This window comes from Sus scrofa, chromosome 9, assembly GCF_054392235.1.
Source record: "Sus scrofa isolate SSC_HxYL_T2T_F1_AM1 chromosome 9, Sscrofa_HxYL_maternal_Yorkshire_Landrace_v2.0, whole genome shotgun sequence".
Lineage (NCBI taxonomy): Eukaryota > Metazoa > Chordata > Mammalia > Artiodactyla > Suidae > Sus > Sus scrofa.
The window spans coordinates 108,622,761-108,647,607 of record NC_139391.1 but is presented as its reverse complement, the minus strand read 5'-3'; the positions used below and the strand labels follow the sequence as shown (position 1 = coordinate 108,647,607).

General features: G+C 37.7%; 1 protein-coding gene across 6 annotated transcripts in view; it reads left to right on the top strand.

Moving 5' to 3' along the window:
• Window positions 1–24,847, top strand: part of RELN (reelin) — a 499,001-nt gene that overhangs the window by 125,221 nt on the left and 348,933 nt on the right. For all 6 annotated transcript variants that reach the window (XM_084977353.1, XM_084977355.1, XM_084977351.1 and 3 more), the window contains exon 3: window positions 23,679–23,814. In XM_084977353.1, the coding sequence (XP_084833479.1) occupies window positions 23,679–23,814 (136 nt within the window). The remainder of the gene's footprint in view (window positions 1–23,678; window positions 23,815–24,847) is intronic.

Below are 24,847 nucleotides of genomic sequence, written 5' to 3'. Positions count from 1 at the left end.
ATGATCATTGCCTGGATCCATTAGTACATTACGAGCTGCAAAATGGTGATAGCCCACTTTTTTTATTCCTTTTAAATTTATTAATTAGAACTGTTTTCGGAGTTCCTGTAGAAACTCAGTGGTTAATTAACCCGACTAGGAACCATGAGGTTGCGGGTTTGATCCCTGGCCTTGCTCAGTGGGTTAAGGATCTGGCGTTGCTGTGAGCTGTGGTGTAGGTTGCAGACGTGGCTTGGATCTGGAGGCTGTGGCTCTGGTGTAGGCCGGTGACTACAGCTCTGATTAGACCCCTAGCCTGGGAACCTCTATATGCTGCGGGAGTGGCCCTAGAAAAGGCAAAAAGCCAAAAAAAAAAAAAAAAGAAAGGGGGGGGCAACTTTCTAAAGATAAGTGACCTCACATCAACTATTTGGTTACTCTAAGGTAGAGTTCATATATGAAAGGTAGTATTATTTCCAGTTTTCAAAAATAATGAGTTAGTGTCTATAGTTCCCAATAATGTCCAGTTTGTTTTTGCAAGATTTTTAAAGTCTCATTGAAAACTCATGTTTTAAATTTATTTGATATGTTTCAATCCATCGAGGTTATTATTGTAATTGATGCTTAGACTGTCTCATATTTGGCCAGTTGGAAGCATGTTCAGGTTGACCCCTGCATCCCTGATAGCTTACTTGTTTCCTGGTACAACAAGATGTTCCAGGCTCATCATGTATGTTTTTATTTCCTAGATCTTTCTTTCTCAAAGATCCTTGTTTTCTTTTCATTGGAAATGCTATTTTGACAACAGTTTTTGGGTGTTGCTCTGGGGCTGATTGTTCTTTTTAGGCCTTTCCATTAAACATAGATCAGAAGCGTGAGTATATGTGTGTGTGTGTGTTTAAGATAAAATGTTATCGTGCATTCTTCCTGATACTTCCATTTCAAATCTAGGCTTACAAGATTTTTACTTAGCTGTGATAGTGTGCTTTGTTCAGCTTTAGTGGTCAATGTTCAACAACCTGTTCTCTGGAATGGAGATAGGTGGTTCTCCTGATTTGTAGTATTTGCTAATTTTTTTGTGGTATAAATAATCCCTTTACTGCTAACTTAGAGTTTAAGCAGTTTAAATCACTAGGGATATAGACTCTAACTACTGTATTTTGAAGTAATTTAATTTTGTTTTAGGATTATGTAAATAATTTACCTGGTTAGAAATATCTATAAAATCCACAAAAGATTTTTTTTCCATGAAGTCTTGTTTCTTTCCTTTTGGTCTCTATTTTGTCCCTTTCCCTCCATGTAACTATTTTAAACATTATAGGTTTTTAAAAATAATATAAATAAATGTCTCTACATGTGTATGTATCTATATCAACATCTATATTTGTATATCTTCTTCCCTTACTTAGATAAACAGCAGTAACCTATACATACCTAGTTTATCTAAGTTTTTAAAAAACTTAATATTTCTAGGAAACTGATCAATAGTAATATATAGACATAGTCCTCATTCGTCTTTTATAGCTATGTAGTACTTCATTGTTTGCAACATTTATTCATCATCCTCTGTTGATAGTCATTGGGTTGTTCTGAGTGTTTTTTTCTGTAAATAAATAGTAGTGTAAAGTAGTGGTTATCAACTTTTGATTGATCAAAAAAATTACATGACAAATACTTAGTAATAAATCTAACAAAATGAACAAGCCTACTGCACTGAAAAACACACAATTTATCAGAGTTAAAGAAGCACTAAATAAAGAAGAATATAACAGTCATGGATGAGAAGGCTCGATATTGTAAATATATAAAAATTTCCTTGAATGTATTAATGCAATACTGATTAAAAAATCACAGAATATTTTTGTGTTGAAATTGAAGAGTAAATTATTGAATCCTATATCTTCAACTTCTAATTCAGTGGAATTTTATTTATTTATTTTAAGGGGTGCACCCATGGCATGTGGAGGTTCCCAGGCTAGGGGTCTAATCAGAGCTGTTGCTGCCGGCCTATGCCAGAGCCACAGCAATGCCGGACCCGAGCCTCATCTGCGACCTACACCATGGTTCACAGCAATGCTGTATCCTTAACCCACTGAACGAGGCCAGGGATCAAACCCGTAACCTCATGGTTCCTAGTTTTGTTTCCACTGAGCCACGACGGGAACTCCAGTGGAACTTTATTACATTAAATTGATTTGTTTTTCTAAGTGCTATTATTGTGTGTAAGTATATATGTTTGTGTGTGTGTGTGTGTATTTATTATAGAAACATTTTTTTTTTTTTTCTTTTTTGGTTGCCCTGTGACATATGGAATTCCTGGGCCAGGGATTAGATCTGAGGTGCATTTGGGGCAACATGGATCCTTTACCCCACTGCACTGGGCTGGGGATTGAACCTGTGTCCTGACACTCAGCGGGAATGTGCTGATCCCGTTGAGCCACAGTGGGAACTCCTTACTGTAGAAAATTTTAATCAAACGTAAAACTAGACATGATAGCTTAAGGAACCCCCATGCATCTGTGACCCAATTTCAGTAATCATCAACCCAGAACCAATTTTGTTTTATCTGTATCCTCACCATTTTCCCTTTTCCCACTGGATTGTTTTGAGACAAATCTCAGGCTCGAATATTGTAACCTTGATCAAATTCCTTAATCGGGTGAAGTGTCAGTTGCTTCCTAATGTGGCAATAATCATATCTTTAGTCAGTGGTGTGCTAGTAAATGTTTAAGAACCAGCTCTCTAGGGGGACAACAAATCCTGATTTGAGGCATGTGCCCATTTCTGTTCATTTCAAGCTACTGATGTGATGCCACTGAATTGGGTGGAGTGAGCCGTGTTCTCTAGCTGGTATAAGCCAGTTCTGCCACACCACTGCAGCTACTTCATAGGGTGGGAGTGAGGATTTATCGGGGCAGGGGGGAAATGCAGGTCATACAGTAAGTATCAATAAATGGTGGTTCTTACTGTTGTTATTATTAATTCTAGCCTAATGAGACTCCCTTATCACTTGAGAGACTCCTTCAACAAGTTTTTCCTCATTACATGCTTTCCTGCATCTCAACATGCAGTTCTCAGTACTATCAAAGGACCCATAAAGCAGTGTGATCCCATTCACTGACTTACTCCATGTAATAATTGGCTTACTACACATTATAATTAAAATAAAAACTTAAATACCTTAATCCCTCAGGGAATATAGCAAAGAAGTGTTAATGTATTTGCCTCACAGATTTCATTATCTGATGAATATTAAGAGTTTGGAGGGTTGAGGATAAAGTTACTTCAGGTTTTTTTGTTTTTACTTTTTTTCCCCCAGTCTTGTCATCATTAATTACCTTCTTCTCTTGATAGAAACAGCTGGGGAAATATAAATATTTCTATTTATAGTTATGATATAATGAACAACATATGCCCAATTCAGTTTATCGTGGCTTGGCTTGCATGTTTAAAGCCAATAAAATAAGTAATTGTACTAATGCCTTTAGAGGATGTGGCTTAATGGTTTACTTACATTGCTTTGACGTTTTGTTCATGGGGATTTGAGGAATGTTAATTATTGTCATTGTGCCCATTAAAAAAAAATTGGAAGTGATCTCAGGGTCTTACATTGGATATCTTCTCTTCCCCTCCGTAATCTTTTCTCAGTGAGCAGAAAGCAAGTCAGACAAATCTTGGAACCTCTGTCACTATGTTCTGTGCTCCATTTATTCATATTTCTGGAAATTTAATAAAAATTTGGCAAAAAGCCCAAAATCAACCTTAGAATTCTAGGTTTTGTGAGAAGAAGTTCATGCGCTGTAAGGTTATGTTACCAGAGGGCATCAAAGAAAATTGGATGCATTGTGCCTCATGTGAAAAATTCAGTTAGCATTATACTTACATTATATTTAATTCAGTGCTTGTAAGACTAAATAGGAAACTTTTAAAGATGCAGAGCACTTTTGAAACTGGAGTAGCCCTTTTTTGAGCAGGAGTACTATCAGGGTTATGCACACTCCAAAAGTGCACAAAACATGCATTGTTTTCTCACTAAAACTGATATGATAATGTCAGTAATCTCTCTACTTCTTTCTGCCCATTCTACATACCAGGTTTTTTTTTACCCTTCAGTTTTTTATTGAAGTATTATTATTGCTATACCGTATTGTGTAAGTTACAGGGGTACAATATAGTGATTCACAGTTCTTAAAAGTTAGACTCCATTTATAGTTATTATAAGATACTGGCTATATTCCCCATGTTACGTAATATATCTTTGTAGCTTATTTTATACTTAATAGTTTGTATGTCTTAGTCCCCTACTCCTATACTGCCCCTCCCTCTTTCTTTACTCCCTTTTGGTTTTAAAGCTAAAAGGATCAAATATTTGCTGTAATCTCCAGACTGGCCCACAGTTGTGAAGACCTGAAAATATAGAATTGAGGTCTTCTATCTTTAGTCTTCTATTTTCTTTGTCTTCTAGGCAAACCTTGTCTTAGATCTTCATTATATTGGAATTTTTTCCCCCTTGTATGGTTAGTATTCATTTCTAAGGCCAGATAGACATAATAGGATCAGTTAAAATTTGTGTCACATTGTCAACGTTTGCTCCAATAATGAATAAAAGCTTTTGGAGCACAATTGCTACATTGTTGCAATGTCCATTTGGGTTATTAAAACAATGGGTAATGATGGAGATGAAGTAAGGACATACAGAGAGTTCCTGTCTTGGCTCAGTGGAAATGAATCTAACCAGTATCTATGAGGGTGCAGGTTCAGTCCCTGGCCTCGCTCAGTGGGTTAAAGATCCGGTGTTGCTGTGAGCTGTGGTGTAGGTTGCAGATGTGGCTCTGATCTGGTGTTGCTGTGGCTGTGGCATAGGCCAGCACCTACAGCTCCAATACGACCCCTAGCCTGGGAACCTCCATATGCCATTGATGTGGCCAAAAAAAAAAAAAAGACAAAAAGACAAAAAAAAAAAAAAGACGTAACAGTAAGGGATACACTACATACAGTAAGCTATGCACCTGCTGGTGCAAGTTGGAATGGAAAGATTCGTGTGACTAAGCTAAGTATCATCAAATGCTGTATATTTTTTTGTGATGTTTATGCTTTGCAACTATATATTTACAACTAAAAAAAGCTACAACCCTCCTAATACCTCATATCTCTGAGTATTTCCAACTACTAGTATTCATTATAAGCCATCAAAGTATTTGGCTTGATTGCTCACATTTCAGAATGTTATACTTGCTAGGAATGCAATGATCATGTCAAAGGTGAATAGTCAGTATACTCAATTACAGTAGCTAACCTTTGTTGAGTATTAACTATGTCCTGGGTACTATTTATAAGAGCTATGCTTATATAATTCATTGAAATCTCCCACTAATTCTAAAATGTAGTTATTATTATAATCCCATTTTATAGATGAGGAAATAGAGAGTCCAAGTTGGCCAAGGACTCCAATAATCTCTTCATTGAATAGCTTAAATTAAATAGGCTATTAAATGAAGAGATTATTGGAACCTAGTCTGTCCAGCACTGGTCCTGTTGTACTTAACCATTACATTATATTGCATTCTATGGAGAATATTTAAAAATAGACATGAGAGGAGTTCCCATTGTGGCTCAGTGGAAATAACCAACTAGCTTCCATGAGGATGCCGGTTCGATCCCTGGCCCCCAGCTCAGCGGGTTAAGGATCTGGGGTTGCCATGAGCTGTGGTGTAGGTCACAGATGAGCTTGGATCCCATGCTGATTGGACCCCTATCCTGGGAACTTCCATATCCCATGGGTGTGGCCATAAAAAGCAAAAAAGCAAAAAAAAGAGAAAAAGAATGGGACATGATATATGTATTTTAAATATATGTATTTTAAATGCCATAGTTAACTCCTGGTAACATAGAAAGGTATTTTAAGATTTCCAAGGATACTGCTAAAGAGGGTAGTTGTATAAAACATCCTAAGTTGTAAATATCAGTGAAGTCATAACTAGAGAGAAATGTAGAAATTGAACCAGAGAACTCTGCAAAGCCTTAAAGATGTGGCTTCCCTGTCTCCACCCCCCTTCCCTGGTGACTTGTTTTCCGGGAGTAGAACAACTGATTAGCATATTTTATTTCTGTTGTTAATGCCAAGCCTGTTTGCCTCCACTGAATTTGCCTGATTGGTGGCATTTAGTGCAGGGCTTGGCGGTTCTCTACGGAGCTCTTAGACGTCAGCTGTAAATCATCGGCTCAGCTTCCCTGACTGTGAGTGCCACACCTCCCACCTGGTGCCCTGGGCACAGAAATCCACGCACTCACCATATGTGGGCAGAATTATGCTCAGTCTCTGGGGGTACACTGTAAATTAGAAGGTGAATTCATAACTCTCTGGGCAGGCCCTTACATGTGCAAATCCTGTTCCTTGTAATTGGAATTGTGTTTGTAACTCCCTATACATCCAGGTGAGACTATTATATCCCCGTACATTGGATGGAAAGGGAAAAAACTATCTGCTTAAAAGAGGCTAAATAAATTTACTGTAAACACTGGACAGTATGAATGGGCTTTTTGCAACCATACTCTTTCATGAAATGCAGTCTCAGTCTTTCATAGAGCACTCTTTATTGCTTAAAAATAATCCTGAAAGCTATATTCAATGATATTTTAATTAGTGGTATTTCCTAGTTATGCAGCCAGTCCCTAGAAAGAGATATTGATGTCACTTCTTGTGACATCTTTATAAGGAACCAGAGTTTTGTGATGTAAGCCTAAGCCCTGCCTGGCTCTCATCAGTAACATTTTGGGTGGAGTGGTGGTGTAGGGAGTTGGGGCGAGGAGGTAGTACAGTTAATTGAGTTGGCAAGTAAGCCTGGGATAGTTTTTACTAATAACTTTACTGGGTACAAATGACTTCCTCCTTTTTGAAGGTCTTTAATGAAAAGTTTGATTCTCATGGTACTGCAACTGATTATATTATTTTAGAGTTTATGTTAGCCAGTGAGTTTCAGTATTAAAAAAAAAGGATGAGTGACAATAGGTTACTTTTCTGTAAAGATACATATTATTTTTAAAAAGTCATGTGGCCTCCTGCATGCAGTTTCCAATTGCAAAGCTGGAATTTTTTTCTAGTTGCATTTGTCAACATATTTGTTTTTTTGATATAGATTATCTCTCCCTCTCCTGCTGCCCACCCTTCTAAGTAACTCCCCCTATTATTTTATGTGTTGTTACATTCTCTTATACTTTGCATTTTAGGTGAGTTGTAAAATTTATCAATACTTAGAAAATGTGTTATTCTTCTATGATAGCATCTTTGCCTTTCTACCTAACCCTGAGTCACAGGACACTAGTTGCAGTCATATTTCTCTGAGTGAGAGCACTGCAGCTCCTCATGATCCTTCATTTCCTTGGGGTGCATTATGGGTTGAATTGCATTTCTCCAAAAAGGATGTGTTGAAGTCCTAACTCCCAGTATCTCACAAGGTGACTTTATTTGGAAGATGAGGTCATACTGGAGCAGGGTGAACTCCTAATCCAATGTGACTGGTGTTCTTATACGAGGACAGTAGAGTTCCCTGGTGGCTCAGTGGGTTAAGGATCCAGCATTGTCACTGCTGTGGCTCTGATCACTACTGAGGTGAGGTTCTACCCTGGCTGGCCAACTTGCCAAAAAAAAAAAACAAAAAAAAAACAAAAAAAAGAGTTCCTGTCGTGGCTCAGTGGTTAATGAATCCGACTAGGAATCATGAGGTTGCCGGTTCCATCCCTGACCTCGCTCAGTGGGTTAAGGATCTGGTATTGCCATGAGCTGTGGTGCAGGTCACAGACATGGCTCAGTTCCCACGTTGCTGTGGCTGTGGCATAGACCTGCAGATGTAGCTCAAATTCAACCCCTAGCTTCTTGGGAACTTTATGCCATGGGTATGGCCCTAAAAAGCAGAAAGAAAAAAAAAAAAAAAAAGAAAGAAACAAACAAACTGTATTGTATTGGTATTTCTTTTATCTGATTTGGAGCTGGATAAACTGAAAACATGGTGAAATATATTTCATCATCAGAATTTATTCAATGTGTCATGCTTTCCTACAGTACATAAACTGCCACTGTGATGTATACAGATGATTGTTTGTCATAATTATGTTAAACATATTTAACCTGCAATTTTTTGTATTATGTGATTAATAGTATTTAATTTATTATTTCCATAAGAAAACAAAGACTGAAGTCATTGAATAAATTGCCTTTAGCAGAAAAATGTATTGTTGTTTTGTAAGTCATTAGAGACCTGGATAAAAATGTAGGGCTCCTAAAAAGAAGTTTTAAAGATATAGAAGTAGCCAACGTTTACGTAGTATTTAATATGGGCCAGGCATTGTTCTATGCACTTACATACATTAACTATATGACCCAATGAGATGCTTAATATTGTTTGTTTTCCATATTTCACATATAAGAAAACTCAGGCACAGAGGGTTTATATATATATAATTTACCAGGACATACCTAGTATATAGCAGAACTGGGATATGAACACAAGTAGTTTGGCTCTAGATCCTTGCTTTTGACTACTATATATACAGTTTATACTCATCACAGTTTTCCTTTGGCTGCTATAAAGTAAACAGTTTGTTGTTCTTTTTAACAGTGGGAAATATTATGGAGAAGAGGAAAGTAGGCTTAGAAGTCAGTACATTCATTTAGCAAACAATTATTGAGTGATGCTGTGCAAAATCAATGCAAGACCAAATTACTTCTCTCAAGAAGCTTATAATCTAATAAAGGAAATAGAATTAAATGATGTATGATAAGCATTATATTAAAAGGGTATGTTAATCAGGGAAGTCCAGTTTTGCTGTAGTAACAAATTAACCCCCAAGTTGCAGCTTCAATTAATAGTCTGATAGGAGTCAAATACTTCTCAGAGTAGTTGTCCTCCATGCAGGACTCAGTAATCTAAGGTATTTCCATATTATGTCTACTATCACAGGGTATGTCTTCCATTGCCATCAAGGCAGGGCATAAAGGGTCCTAGAGGACTCACATTCTCTGTTCTGTGCCTCAAGTAGGAAATAGTATGCTTCACTTATGTTCATATCCCATTGGTCAAAATTATTGACATGGGTCCTTGAACCACAAAGAGACTAGAAAGCATGTAGGAGTATACGGTTATATTAGTAGGCAACAAACGCCCTGTCCAAAAGGAATGTATAGTTAATTGGAGCAAAAGCTAGTGGGAAAAGAGATGGGATTCTATGGAAAGTTGACTAGAAAGTAGCAGGAAAAAGTCGTGAAGTTATGATAGAGGCTGGTGAAAGTCGTTGAGAAGCACAAAACCTGAGGTTCTGGGCATCTCGTTGGAAGAAGCTGTAGGCAGAATCTCTTTAGTACCATGGAGAGCTCCTTTCATTTAAAGTACTGGGATACCATGTGATGTCCATTGCAATGCCTTTATTTAGCAACAGTTCATTCCACAAACATTTATTTATCTGTCTGTCATAAATTTTTTAGATGAGAAATTCATAACATAACAGTCTAACAGGGAAGACAGATAACTCTCTGTAATGTAGTAAGTAGTTCAATAACAGAATTATTCTTTGGGTATTATGAAAACATGGACATGGTCCTAATGTTAACTTTGAATACAGGAAGGAGTTGTGCAGGAACATTTTGTGGAGAAGATGATTCATATTAAGTGACAAGTAGTGATTTAGCCAAGCTAGAGAAGAAAAAGCTCTTAAGGACAAGGATCAGCAAACATTTTCTATAAATGGCCAAATAGTAAGCATTTTAGGTTTTTCAGATCATAATGATGGGTCTCTTTTGCATACTTCTCTCTCTCTCTCTTTTTCAACTTTTAAAATAAACTATTCTTATTAGTTCAGTGGTGGTACGAAAACAGGCCATGGTCCAGAATTGACCCATGGGTCACAGTTGGCTGACCTCTGGTCTAAGCATAAAGAACAAGAATAAAACCAGAGATGTATATGTACAATTATATACAGTTTTCTTCTTGATAGAGTATGAAGTTTGATTGAAGATCATGATAAATGAGCCCAGATAGATAGATGGGTGGCAGAGTATTATGTTAAGGAACCTAGACCTAAGTCTTTTAAGTTGGGTTGCACTGAAGGATTTAAATCAGTGGAATGATAAAATCAGATTTGCATTTTAGAAAGATGCTTTTACTGAGAATTAACCCGAGGAGGCAAAACTGAATGCTAAGAGACCAATTAGGGAGCTATTGGCACGGATCAAAAAAGAGATAATGAAAACCTGAAACAAAGCCATGGTGGGAAGGGTAGACAAGAGGGTACACAGTTGAAAAATTTTTAAGGTGACATCAGAAGGACTTGATGACTGATTGATTGGAGTGACTCCAAGACTAGGTAGGCAGTGTTTTTTAACTGAGATAATAAATATTATGCTGACTCAGTGATGTTCCTCCTTTAACAGGAACTCTGTCATTTATTCCAGATTTACACCATCTGGAGTCAGAAACTGGAGGACATCTTCTGTCCTGATGTGACTTTTGGAAAAGCCTATTAGGCTGTGTAGGAAGGGTATGGAGAGCTTTTGTTCCTGTCTATCAAATAGATTGACTGCTCTAAGCAATACTTTTCCTGTGGCAGAATGCTCACTCTGGGTAAAGGAACTCAATGTATAGGTCCATGGACATAGTTCTAAGCCATGGTCTTTGAGGACTACCAGTGTTTTTAGCTTTTTAAAAAAGTTTTATTGAAGTATACAGTTGATTCACAATGTTATGATAATTTCTGCTGTACAACAAAGTGATTCAGTTATACATGTACACACATCCATTCTGTTGCAAATTCTTTTCCCACATAGATTGTCACAGAATATTGGGTAGAATTCTCTGTGATATACAGCAGGTTCCCATTGGCCAATCATTCCATATACCTCAGTGTGCATATGCCAATCCCAAACACCCAGTTCATCCCTCCACCTCTACCAGTCCCCTTCGGTAACCATAAGTTTGTTTTCAAAGTCTGTGTGTCTGTTTCTGTTTCTGTGAATTAGTTCATTTGTATCTTTTTTTTTATTCCACATATAAATGAAATCATATGATGTTTGTCTTTCACTGTCTAATAACTTCTCTTATTATAATTTCTGGGTCCATCCATGTTGCTGTGAATGGCATTATTTCATTCTTTTTTATAGCCGAGTAATATTCTATTGTATATTGTACCACATCTTCTCTATTTTCTCAGATCTAGTGTAATGAAAATAAAAATGAACAAATGGAACATAATTAAACTTAAAAGTTTTTGAACAGCAAAGGAAACCATAAATAAAATGAAAAGACAGCCCAAAGAATGGGAGAAAACATTTGCAAACAAAGTGACTGACAACAGATTAATCTCCAAAATATAAAAAACAACCTATATACCTCAATATAAAAAAACCAACCCAATCAAAAATAAGCAGAGATGTAAATAGACATTTCTCCAAGAAGACATACAGACAGCCAAAAAAAAAAAAATACATGGAAAGATACTCAACATTGCTAATTATTAGAGAAATGCAAATTAAAACTACTCTGAGGTGTACCACATTACACCAGCCAGAATGGCCATCATCAAAAAGTCTACAAACAATAAATACTGGAGAAGGTGTGGAGAAAAGGGACCCACCCCCCACCACACTTGATGGGTACATAAACTGGTACAACCACTATGGAAAACAATATGGATGTTCTGAAAAAACCTAAAAATAGAACTACCATGTGATCAAGCAGCCCTACTCACGGGCATCTATCCAGAAAAAGCCATCATTTGATAAGATACAAGCACCCTAATGTTCATTGTAGCACTGTTTATAATAGCCAAGTTATGGAAACAACCTAAATGTCCATCGACAGAGGAATATATACTTTAGCCATTTTTGGATTGAGAAATCCAGAACTTTATATATTTTGTCTTTTTAAAAAATTTTATTTTTTAGGGCCACACCCAGCATATATGGAAGTTCCCAGACTAGGGGGCGAATCAGAGCTGTAGCTATACCTATGCCAGAGTCACAGCAAGGCCAGATCTGAGCTGTATCCATGATCTATGCTGCAGCTTGTGGCAACTCTGGATCCTTAACCCACTGAGCAAGGCCACGGGTCAAACCCACATCCTCATGGATACTAATCAGGTTCTTAACCTGCTAAGCCACAACGAGAACTCTAGAACTTTAGAGACTTTGAAATTGCCCTCTGAAACAGACATAAGCCACCTATGACTGCCCAGCGTTTTCATATAGTTTCTCATATTGTGAGTACCACCATTCCAAAATAGAACTGCCATACTTCCTTTCTAGGATGAGGTCATGTAATGTAGTTTCCACGGACTAGACCAACCCTCATGAGACTTGACTATAGATGGATGCAGTGTGAAGTGGGGACCGAGTGTGAAATCCAGATTCAATCAAGGGCAATAATGAAAAGTTTTTATATTCTTTTGGAATAAGTGAGGTAGAGGTTCTATTATTTTAATCTAAATATAGTTGATATCAAGGAGTGGGCAGTAGGTGGTTGTTTTTATATTGAACAGTCTTAGTTGGTATGGTGGATATCACTCCTTGCTGTGTAGCATCCAAGTTTATTTCTCTGTACTTCCCAGAGAAGTTTCCTTATATCTCTAAAAGTTCCTTTAATTGGCTCGATTTCCTTCTCTGGTTTGCAATGAAGAATATCAATAGCTATACCCAGGGCTTCAATTGTATACTATAATTTATATAAAATTTCATAAGATGAGGACAGTTAGGGGAAAATGCCTAAAAAGGCTTGTTAGAGCAATGATAGTGAAAAAAGGTTGAGAAACACTCATATATACTAGATGGACAGTGAGGTTAATTCACAATATTTACTGTGACAGCATGCACTATGACATTCAAAATAAGGGAGAAGGAAGGAGAATTCACTGTTCTTTTAAGATGTTGGGCATTTGAAGGTTGAAGACTCTGAGGTTATTCATTTAAACATTGATTAAACATTTGATAAAGCAGTTTGACCTGGAGTATATCTGAATGACAGCAGTCACTAGTTGTTCGGAGATAAACTTGCTAGAGACAGTGCTTTTAGGTCAGCCAGTCTGGAGGTAGAGTTATGATCATCAGATCCTGATTTCACATGCAGAGACTTTCTGGGGTTAGAGATTCTCTTGGTCCTTCTTTGTAGCTTTGGCCTGAGTGTCATGCTCAGCCTGGGAGATCTGCAGCTCACTTAACTTTCCTTTCCTTTCCTTTCCTTTCCTTTCCTTTCCTTTTCTCTTCTTTTCTTTTTTTCTTCCTTCCTTCCCTCCCTCCCTCCCTCCCTCTCTCTCTCTCTCTCTCTCTCTCTCTCTCTCTCTCTCTCTCTCTCTCTTTCTTTCTTTCTTTCTTCTTTCTTACTTTTTTAGGGCTGCAGCCACAGCATATGGAAGTTCCCAGGCTAGGGGTTGAATTAGAGCTACAGCTTCCCGCCTACACCACAGCAACACAGGATCCAAGTCGCATCTGCAACCTACACCACAGCCCTCAGCAATGCTGGATCCTTAACCCACTGAGCGAGGCCAGGGATCTAGCCCAAGTCCCCATGGATACTAGTTGAATTTGTTTCCGCTGCACCACAATGGGAACTCCCTCACTGAACTTATTTAAAGGGGAGTTTTGTGTGAATAGTAGAAACAGAGGGCTGACGTATAGTCTCATCTGCAAGTAAAATTTCATCATTTAAGAAACACTTCCATTGTCAGTTTACATGCATTTTGACATTTAATTCTCACAAAATGAGTTATTACTTACTCGTTTTACAATTCTACTAAGTAGATCTTTTCTACATGAAATAGTAATAATCATAAAATATAGAGAATTTAAATAATCTTGTTCAACATCATACCACCAAAAGAGTGACAAAGCTAGATCTCAGGTGACTAGTGGTCCCTCTAGGGACTAGTGATGTGGACAACTTATTTAACCTCTTTAAACTTCAGTTTCCTCATCTATAAAATGGAAATAATAATAACACTTCCTAAAGCTTTTAATGGATGAATGAGTTAATTTTGTAAAACATTCAGAATTTTGCCTGCCTCTTTAAATACTCAGGAAATGTTAATTGTTATTATTCTATCAGTGGTCTTTTCTTTTTATTCCTTTTTATATCCTTTTTAAAAACTAGGATAGGTAGGTCTGAATAGGATGCTGAACAGTATTTCTGGTATTGCATTAAACCTGTTGGATAGGACAACTGAGCAAGTCTTTGGCAGTGAGGAAAGAGAAGAGATAGGCTTGAGAATATTAGAGGTGGTTTTAGGGTCTGGAGTTATCAAAACAAGGCAACAGTCTCTAGGTTTGTTTTTTCTTACTTTTTTCTTGTTTATTTATTAATTCATTTTTTATGGTAAAGACACGACATAAGATTTACTCTCAACAAATTTTTAAGTGCACAATACAAATTGTTGACTGGAGCACAGTGTTGTATATCAGAACTCTAGAATGTATTGATCTTGCATAACTGAACCTTTATATCTATTGAATAGCAACTCCTACAACTCAATAGCATTGAAGCAAATAACTTGATTAAAAAATGGGAAGATATTTGAATAGCTGTTTCTCCAGAGAAGAGGTACAGATGGACAATAGGCATATGAAAAGCTTTTCTACATCACTAATCATCAGGGAAATGCAAATAAAAACCACAGTGAGATATCATCTCACTTTTGTTAAGATGGCTGTTATCCAAAAAAATCCAAAAGGTATCAAGTGTTGCCAAGGATGTGGAGAAATAGATTCTCTTATGCACTGTTGGTGGGACTATCAAAAGGAAAATAATAAAGTTCCTCAATAAATTAAAAATAGAACTAATGTATGATCCAGCAATCCCACTTAAGGATGTATATCCAAAAGAATAAAAATCAGGATCTCAAAGATGTATCTACATTCCCATATTTATTGAAGCATTATTTGCAATAGCCAATACATAAAAACTACCTAAATGTCCACTAATGAATGAATGGATGGCAAATATGGTATATATATACAGTGAAATATTATTCAGCTTTATAAAAGGAAATCCTGCCTTATTTAACTACATAGGTGAACCTGGAGGACATTATGCCAAGTGAAATAAATGAGTAACAGAAGGATAAATCCTGCGTGACTCTGTTTATATATCTAGAATAGAAGCAGAAAATAGAGTGGTATTTGCCAGGGGCTGGGAGAGAGGGAGGATGGGGAGTTGCTTTTCAATGAATATAAAGTTTCAGTTACACATATGTTTTGTTTTTTAAAGAAAGCCTTGCTGAGGCACTTTTCATCTTTTTACATTGGTGTGAGTTTATGTCTCTGAAAACTGTCCCTCTTTGGACTTCTCTGGCCTGCTTATGTGTAAAATCCAACTTTTAGGCTAGTAATTGTACTGTGAATCCAACACATACGAGGTACCAGGTGGTGAGGAGGAATACAGCTCTGGATAGGTGACTAGCATGGTGCAGTTTGTTTGGAAAGGCTAGAACAGACAGTGTGTCATGATTATCTACCACCAGACAGCTTTTAAGAGGGGAGGCAGAGTATGCGGTACTGGGGGAGAGGCAGCAGAGATGTACTTTGAACCAATGGATCAGAGAGTTTCAGTTAAGACAGTACAGACTCTACATAGCTCTTTGGAAAGGATGCTACTCTGTCAGACTCAGTGGTTACATAGACCTAAGCGTAACTGGATAGCTTTGCCCCTTAGAGGAACACTTTTGACCTAAATATGCCTCACTCACACTTGTCCCTAATTCAGGGATGGTGTACAAGAGGTCAGAGGTTATCTAATAACTGCCTGATGAGAAACGGGGGAGGGAGAGGAAAGTACCTGAAATTGTGCCTGGAAGAGGGGCCTCTTCCTGCTCACTCTCAGGTGGTTGCATTTAATCACAGGATTTGAACAGGATTTCTATTACATCAGCACAGGAATCTGTCCCAGAATTGAGAAACTGCCACTTAAGGACCCAAGGAGGGAAGAAGCTAGTGGACAGTCAGTGTAAGATAGAAGAGGGACCTGGATTAAGATCACTAGCTCTTTTATCAACACTTTTAAGTATTGGCATGTCACTTAAGTCCACTGGTTCTAGATAATTTTCTTTTATCTCTGATGTGGGAATGCATCTAACACACGGAATGCTATGTTCCATATTCCCATTAAATCTTCAGAGCCACCTTATTATTATCATTCCCATTTTTCTGGAGAGGAAATTGAGGAACAAAGTGTTTGAGTAACCTGCCCAGGACACCACAATTCCTTGGTAGCGGAGCAAAGATGTGAACCCAGGTAGACTGCCTCCAGGGTCTATGCTCTCATCCTTTCCTCTCTGCTGCCTCTCCAATAGTAGTAAGGTGATAATATGGATAATACGCTCAATAAGAGAGGGCATTTTATAAACAGTAGTGTTGGGAGGGGGGTGGGGGGGCAGCAAGAATTCTCACCTTTTTAACTGCAATGGGTGAGCAAAGAATCAGGTTGACTTAGAATGAGCTCTTTTTGTAAAACTGACGAGAGGTGTGGGAATATCATGGATCCTCATACATTTTCTAACATGTGTCCATAGAATACAATTCCAGAATGATCTTTAACAAGATTTAGTACTTTTTTGCTTCTAGACTTAAATCTGAAACCGAATGCTTTCAAATCAGTGCTTTAAAAGTTAGACATGCCCTGTGCACATGTGTGGGTGGGTGCACATACTCATTATCTTGTGCTACAACTTGAAAGCTATTTTTCTCATATTCATTTTCATCAGGCTGGTACTTCCCAGATAAGCCACCATAAGGATGTTTTCAGGGAGTTCTGTGATTACTTTTCAGCATATAAAATCATGTTTGGCTTTGTTGAAATGTTTGCATACATTGACCTAGCAAAGAAGGCAAATAATGGACAAGTCAACTTCTGTAAGTAAACAGTTACTCATATTTGAATCAAACGAAAAGAGTAAAGAATGACAAAAAGGAATTCCATAATTCATTTTCCATCTTCACTTACAATGTAACACTAACTTTCCAGACTGCATTTCCAGAACAGTCTACTTTTTATTAACTGCTGTAAGGCTTTAAATATCTCTTTTAAACAAAGAGCAAATGGTTACAATAAAAGGAAATATCTTAAATATTTGTATTTTCTTACACTTTTAATATTTTTATTTAAATTAATTTACTAAAATTCCTGATAAAATATTTGACCATACTTTCTGAAGTGTTTGAAACAATAAAATAGTATTTATTTTAATATTTCATCCTTTATATATAAGGAGGTTACATTTTTCACAAACCAAAAATCTAGCGTCTTTAAAAATTTAATTAATTAATTAGTTAGTTTATTTTTTTATGGCTACACTCATGGCATGTGGAAGTTCCCAGGCTAGGGACTGAATCTGATCCACAGCTGCATCAATGCCAGATCTTTTAACCCATTGGGCTGGGAATTGAACCTGCACCTCCCCAGTGACCTGAGCTGCTGCAGTCAGATTCTTAACTCATTGCACCACAGCAGGAACTCCAAAAATCTATAATCTTAGTATACTTTCCCTTTATTTGGTGATATCCCACACACAGTTTTTGAATCCCATGAAGAAACCAGGACATGCTTCTACCCACTTAAACACTAACCAAGGCAAATTACAAATTGAACAGATTCGTGACTGCACATCTTTAATCTGTAAATTATGGAATAAACCTAACATGGATATATAATTTTCCTATTACATTGGTTATTTTTGGTAATAAAATCCTCAGGGTGTTTCTTGGATGTAAATAGCCTACATTTTTATGAGGGCATATAAATTGTATTTTCAAAATGGAGGAATCATAGAAATTCTAAAGTTCTGTAGACCCAAAGTATGCACATTAAAAGAAGAGAAGAGTATTCCTGAGGGAAAAATGGAGTTCATACAAGGTTTAGTCACAAACTTAAAATAACTGAAGACTTGTCAAGGAAAATGACATCCCAGAAGGCACAGAAATGTGTATCACTGTCTTAAAAGGATCAGGGAAGCAACTTTAGAACAATTAAAGGCATCGTGAGCCTAATCTCGCAGAAGTATAACGTGGGTGAAGGAAACTGGTAGAGATTCCTATCCTTTAACCACAACTTTAAGAAGACAGATGTATCCCCTGGTTTGAAGAGTGAATTTAAAACACCCATACTTTGTCAAAGGACTAGTTGTTTTAAAGAGTTACAGTGATTATTTCTTGATATAGCAATTGGAACTAGCCTGTGACTATTCCTATTTTTCAAATGTGTATACACAATATTAAAAAGGAACATGTATCTCTGACATAGATATTTTAAAATCTATCAAGACTGATATGAGTCTCCTAGAACTTCAGAGTTTGAAAGAAATAATTTACCTTTTTGTCAAAGTTAGACCAGAGAAGCCATAGTTCTTGAAGTGCTTTCTTTCACAGTCTAATTCCCTTGAAAAAGTGTAGCTTCTTCCTCTAGGGAAGAAATTCCACAGTAAAATTTTTGTGTGTGAGAGTTTACACATAGCCATAAAAATAAATAAAGTCTTTAATATAACTGCACCACACACACATGTATTTATGTATATATTTCCCTTAGATATACAGTGTATTTAAATTCTTTTTTTGTAGATCTAATTCCTCTTTTTCAAGTAATATTAAAATTCAATATGTGTCATGTTATCCAGCATGCAGAGGGGAAAGCACCGTCATAAATTTAAATCCATTGTCAAATTCAAATTCAAGTTTTCCAAGAATAGGTTTCCAAATCACATATATTAATTAGATGGTATAATGTCTTTTATGGCACAAAAGCCATTAAGAAGATGATTGTGGCGCTTGCAGTAAATTGTGTTGCACAGCACACGGGAAGCTGATGTTGACTGCTTTCCTTCCTCTGGTTCTCATTTTACATGCATACCTCTGCTCATTCTATCTGCCTTTGTGAGCTGTCCTCCCATCTCTCTTCTGTTCATTGAAATTGCACTTGGAGAGCTAAGGAACCAAGGAATCTTAGTGATCTTGGTGACCAGCAGCTTATAGATGCTGGAACTGAAGCTTGAGAGCACCCTGACCAAGGTCATGCAGCAGCGTGTGATGGAGGGAGCTGAGGGTACGATGTCTTGCTTATTCTTTGCTGCCTCATGTACATAAAAACAAATGTGGGAGATCTTAGCTTTCCCCTTAAGACTCTGTTCCAATCTCTCTCTCTTCAGCAGAGCCATTTCTGACTGTGCAGCAGAGGCATTGGTTTGAATCCAAGCTATCCTGCCCACTTGAGGTATAACACTAAGTGAGTTTTTATCTCCATCATCTTAGTGTCCTAATGGGTGAAATGGAGAAAATTACAGCTCCTTCCGCATTGGATTGTTAAGAGCCTTGAACAAGTTCATATTCAGGAAGCATTTAGACAAGTATCAGGACATATTAAGTGCTCAATAAGCTTAGTTGTCATTATTATCACTGTATACATTAATCACTCTTTCTCTCTTCCTTTGTATTTTTTTACAAATACCACCCAGTGAGCACTTATTTTCTAGTTGTTTTATTTAGAATGCTAGTTTGCTCTGATTTTCTTTTCCCAGCAGACGTCATTTCAGGGCAGGGACTATGTCCTTTATTTCTTCCGTGTACCTCCATAGGGCCTAATACAATGTTTGACACAAAGTAGGGATCCGATAAATACTATTTTTTTTCTGCTGGTTGATATTAAATAGATTTGTAATAGTTGCAACTCTGACTACCTTCTAGATGTTCTCAAAGAAAATGCCAATTAAAATGTGATAGCAGTATAACATGACAGCGCACTGTGTTAAGAAAGCAAATACCACTTACACTCACAGTATTTGAAGGTACGTAGAAAGGTCCTCAGAATACATATTTGGGACGGTTTGAGAAGTCCTGGGTAAGAGGACAGGCTATTTTTCCTTCCTACCAGGGCCATTGTACAAGACACTGATGGATACTTTCAAACCGTGTATTGATACTGCAGTGATACTACTCTAAACCCTGAATTCTGTACAAAATTTTACTAAGACGTATATATATATATATATTTTTGTCTTTTTAGGGCTGCATCCGAGGCATATGGAGGTTCCTAGGCTAGGGATTGAATTGGAGCTGTAGCCACTGGCCTACACCACAGCCATAGCAATGCCAGATCTGAGCCACATCTGCGACCTACACCATAGCTCAAGACAATGCCAGATCCTTAACCCCCTGAGTGAAGCCAGGAATCAAACCTGGGTCCTCATGGATCCTAGTTGGGCTCATTTTTCCTGAATCACGATGGGTACTCCAGACACATTTTTAATGCATGTACTCAGCAACACATTAGAATTGCTTGGTGTGCCTTTAAAACTCACAAGACCCAGGCATGGTTACCGCAAACAGGTTAAATCAGAAGGTGTGGGAACCAGTCTTTATTCGGTCTCTGTAGGTGATGCTGCTGTGTAGCTACGCTGGAGAACTGCTGTGTTGGATTGCAGGAATGTTGTTCTGTGGTGTGTTTACCCAGGGTAGGGCATGAGGCAATTCCAACTCTATAGCAAGCTTATAAAATTCTGCCAGGCCATATGCAGCCTAGACATTGACTCATTTTCTAAGAGGAGCTTTGGGAAGAGAGGAGATATTTGAACATGAATCCTGTTACCAAGGCTCGGAAACCCTGAAGCCTTACTTTGTTTGATTCATTTCCCTTCCCACATGACTGCGGCTGGGACTTTTGCTTTCCTTTTTGGCCAGGCTAACTTCTGCAGATGTGTCATTTTCTGCACATTGGATCTTTGCTTTATGACCGACCAGAAGGGAGTGGCATTTCCTGAGTCATGGCTACTGTCTCCTTCAGCACACTGCAGTTTTCCTGGGAGTCTGTCATCCTCTCTAACCTTGTGGTTTCTCTGGCTTGATGACTTTTGTCTCAAGATGAAGCTTTAGGAAAAAAAATTATACATTTTTATATAATATATATTTCATATAAGCTATATATATTTATACTTATATGATTATATATGTTTATATATACATATAAATTTGAATGAGATAAAGAGCATCATTAGGATATGTCAAAATATAGACTTGTTCTTCTATTATTTGGCCAGCATGACCTACTCTGAACGACTTTCTCTCCTGGAAGAATCTATTTTACTAGTTAATATAACATTTATATGCAACTTCTGTTGTCTTTTATTTTTATAGTTAAATCATCTTTATATTTATTCAGAAAATATTTCTTGAGTATCTGTGATTTGCCAGACATTGTGATAATTGCTTGAAATATAAAGATCAAAGACCTAGTCCTGCGTAGATGACTTGGAAAGGTGGTCAGAATTATGATGGAGCCATGTATGAACTGCTATAATGACATGTGGGAAGGGTACCAATCCAAACACAGCAGTACTGTACCCAAGGCTGTCATATGTATTGGCTCATTTAATTCTCATAACAATTTTTGGATGAGCTGGACCTGGCATTTTCATTTTGCAGACAAGAAAATGGGATCTCGGAGAGAGTAAGTCATTTGCCCAAGTTCACAAAGCCTAGTAAATTAAATTTTTATTTAGCTGCCTGCTCCTGGAAATATTTTTATTAAGAAACTTTTGGAGCAGTTTTAGGTCACAGAAAAGTGGAATGGAAGGTACAGAGATTTTCTGTATACCACCGTCCCCTCTGCCACAACCTTTCCAACATCCCACATCACAAGTGATAAATTTGTTACAACAGATGAATCTACATTGACACATCATTACTCAAGTCCACAGTTTACATTAGGGTTGTTGTACATCCTATATGTTTTGACAAATACATATCGCTATGCATCCATCATTGTAGTAGTATACACAATAGTTTCACTGGCCTAAAAAAATCCTCTGTTCTTTGCTTATTCATATCTCCCTCCCTCTCTCCTAACCCCTGGTAACCTCTGTTTCCCTAATTTTGCCTTTTCCAGAATGTCGTATAGGTAGAATCAAACAATATGTAGTTCTTTCAGATCAGCTTCTTTAGCAGTATACATTTATTTAGTCATGGCTTTTCATGGCTCGATAGCTCATTTCATTTTAGCTCTGAATAGTATTCCATTGTTTGTATGTTCCACCAGTTAATCATCCATTCACTTACTAAAGGACCTCTTGATTGCTTCCAAGTTTTAACAGTTACGAATAAAAACTGCAATATACATCTATATGCAGGGTTTTGTATGGGCATATATTTTGCACTCCTTAGCTAGATACCAAGGAGCTCAATTGCTGGATTGTATGGTAAGAGCATGTTTATTTTTGTAAGAAAATGCCAAACTGTCTTCCAAAGTGGCCAAACCATTTTGCATTCTCACCAGCATTGAAGAAGCGTTCTGGTGGCTCCACATTCTCACCAGAGTTTGGGGTTGTCAGTGTTTGGGATTTTGGCCAAATATTAGGTGTGTAGTGGTATTTTATTGCATTAATTTGCCATTCCATAGTGATACGATGTTGAACATCTTTTTGTATGCTTATTTACCATCTGTATGTCCTTTTTGGGTGAAGTGCATGTTCAGATCTTTTGTGTGTTTTTAAAAAAAATGAGTTGTATGGAGTTCCCGTCAGGGCTCAGCAGTTAACGAACCCAACTAGCATCCATGAGAACGAGGGTTTGATCCCTGGCCTTGCTCCGTAGGTTAAGGATCTGGTGTTGCCGTGAGCTGTAACATAGGTCACAGATGCGGCTTGGATCCAGTGTGGCTATGGTTGTGGTGTAGGCTGGCGGCTTCAGCTCCAATTCAACCCCCAGCCTGGAAACCTCCATATGCCTCGGGTGCGGCCCTAAAAAAAAAGACTAAATAAATAAATAGTTGAATTGTTCATTTTCTTTTTGTTGAGTTCTCTATTAATATTTTCTAGCTGAGGTAAACCTAAGGGAATCAGCTTATTAAAAAGAAAAAAGCATCTCCTGATTACTCAGCTAGGAGCTGACCTGGCAGTCAAAGCTAGAGCTTGATGTTCTTATGTTGAACATGAGCAGTTGCATTGGTCATCCACATCAGACTCTGAGATAGTAATGGTTTGTGACAAAGCAGGACCACTTTGTAATCATGCCCGAAAACAGACCAAAACAAGAACATGGTGCAAACCACAAACAATGACCACCATCCCCTCTCTGTGCTAACATTACTGCTGCTGCTTTTTTTAAAAAATCCATCTTAGCTTTAGTCCTTCCCCATTCTTCATGTATCATACATAAAAATTATTAAGGTATTCAGTATAAAATTGCTCCCACTCTCTGAGAATACCAAACCCAGAAGCAAAAGCACTTTCCCTGGAACAGCCCCAATAAGACTGAGGGATGCAGGACTTTCAGTATTATAATCAGCAAATTCCTGGGCCAGCTTGATCACCCCACTGTCTTAAATAACCTGACATAAGCCCAATAGTATTTGGTCTTCCTTGCTGTAAATACTTACAATAAATCCAACCTTGTTTTACTGCAGATGTGGTCCTGGTGGTCTTTGGTGAGGGGCAAAGGCCAATCAACAAAATCAAAACAAAGCAAATACTATGCTAGTGAGGTTACTAGATTGCGCCTTAACAGTAATGTCTTAAATGATACATTTCTTTCTAATGATAGAAAGTGGAAAATTGAATAACTTATGGGGAAGCCAAAGAGCATGTTGAATCCTAACACAAAGAAAATATTCAGAAAATATTGTTAGACCATAATAAGAAGGACTTTGTTTTGTTTTATATAACGGCTTCCCTTCCTTTCTGTTTGTTAGGGATCATGTCTGACCACCAGTTTGGTAACCAGTTTATGTGTAGCGTGGTGGCCTCTCACGTGAGTCATCTGCCCACGACCAACCTCAGCTTCGTCTGGATTGCTCCACCTGCCGGCACAGGCTGCGTCAATTTCATGTAAGTACCCAAAGTGTCTGACTGGTACAGAAAGCACATGTTATTGAACCAAACTTGGGGCCACTCACCTGTGCACAGTAAAGTCAATCTGTTGACACTGGGTTGTGGTGAAGGACAGTGCAGCATTAATTGCAGGGCACCAAGCAAGGTGTCCAGGCAGCTAGTGCTCAAAAGACCTAAACTCCCCAGTGTTCTTTCAGGGAAAGGTTTTAAAAGACAGGGTGAGGGAAAGGGTTGCGGGGTGTGTGATCAGCTTATAGACGTTATTCTTGTTGGTTGGTGGTAAGGTGATCAGGAGTCAATATCATCAACCTTTTGGGGTTAGTGTGCTTGGTGGACATACAATTAACTTCTTCCACCTGGTAGGGGTTTCAGTATCCGAAAAGCAGCTCAAAGGGTATGGCACAGAGTATTGTCTGCAGCCCTCGAAAAGGAATATTATCTGTGGTTCGTGAGTTGTGTAATAGCTAAACTTTTATTATTTTGTCTTGCTTGTTTTCCTTTGTTAATGCACTTTCTCAGTTCCCTGATTAAATTTATTATTTGACACTCAGGGAAGGCCAAGGAGGCTGAAGATTTTCTGCTCACAAGAGGCAGGTATAGGACATGGGCCTTGGTTCTGTCCCCACAAGGCCCCACAGGGTCTTGTTTGGTTACAAATGTACCTCCCATGGCATTCCATATATAGTAACTATTTAAATGTGTTATTTTAACAGGTTTAACCTTAATTAAATCCATCCATTTTGGCATCAAAAAGAGGCCAAAGCTGTAAAAAAAAAAAAAAAAAAGTCATTTTGCAGTTTACATTTGCATACTTATTTGTATCTCAGGAGATCTAAATTGGGTTTTAGCTGACAGAAATACACAATAAGGTAAGTGTGTGAAGAAATCAAGGCAATAGGAAAATGATGTTCAGAAAACAAGATAAGAACAGGTATAAACAATGCTTTGAGGCCCCATATTTGGTTTAGAAGAAGACCGCAGATTTAGCTTTTAGCTTGCTAGTAGCCATTAGTTCCGTGAAGAATGTGAT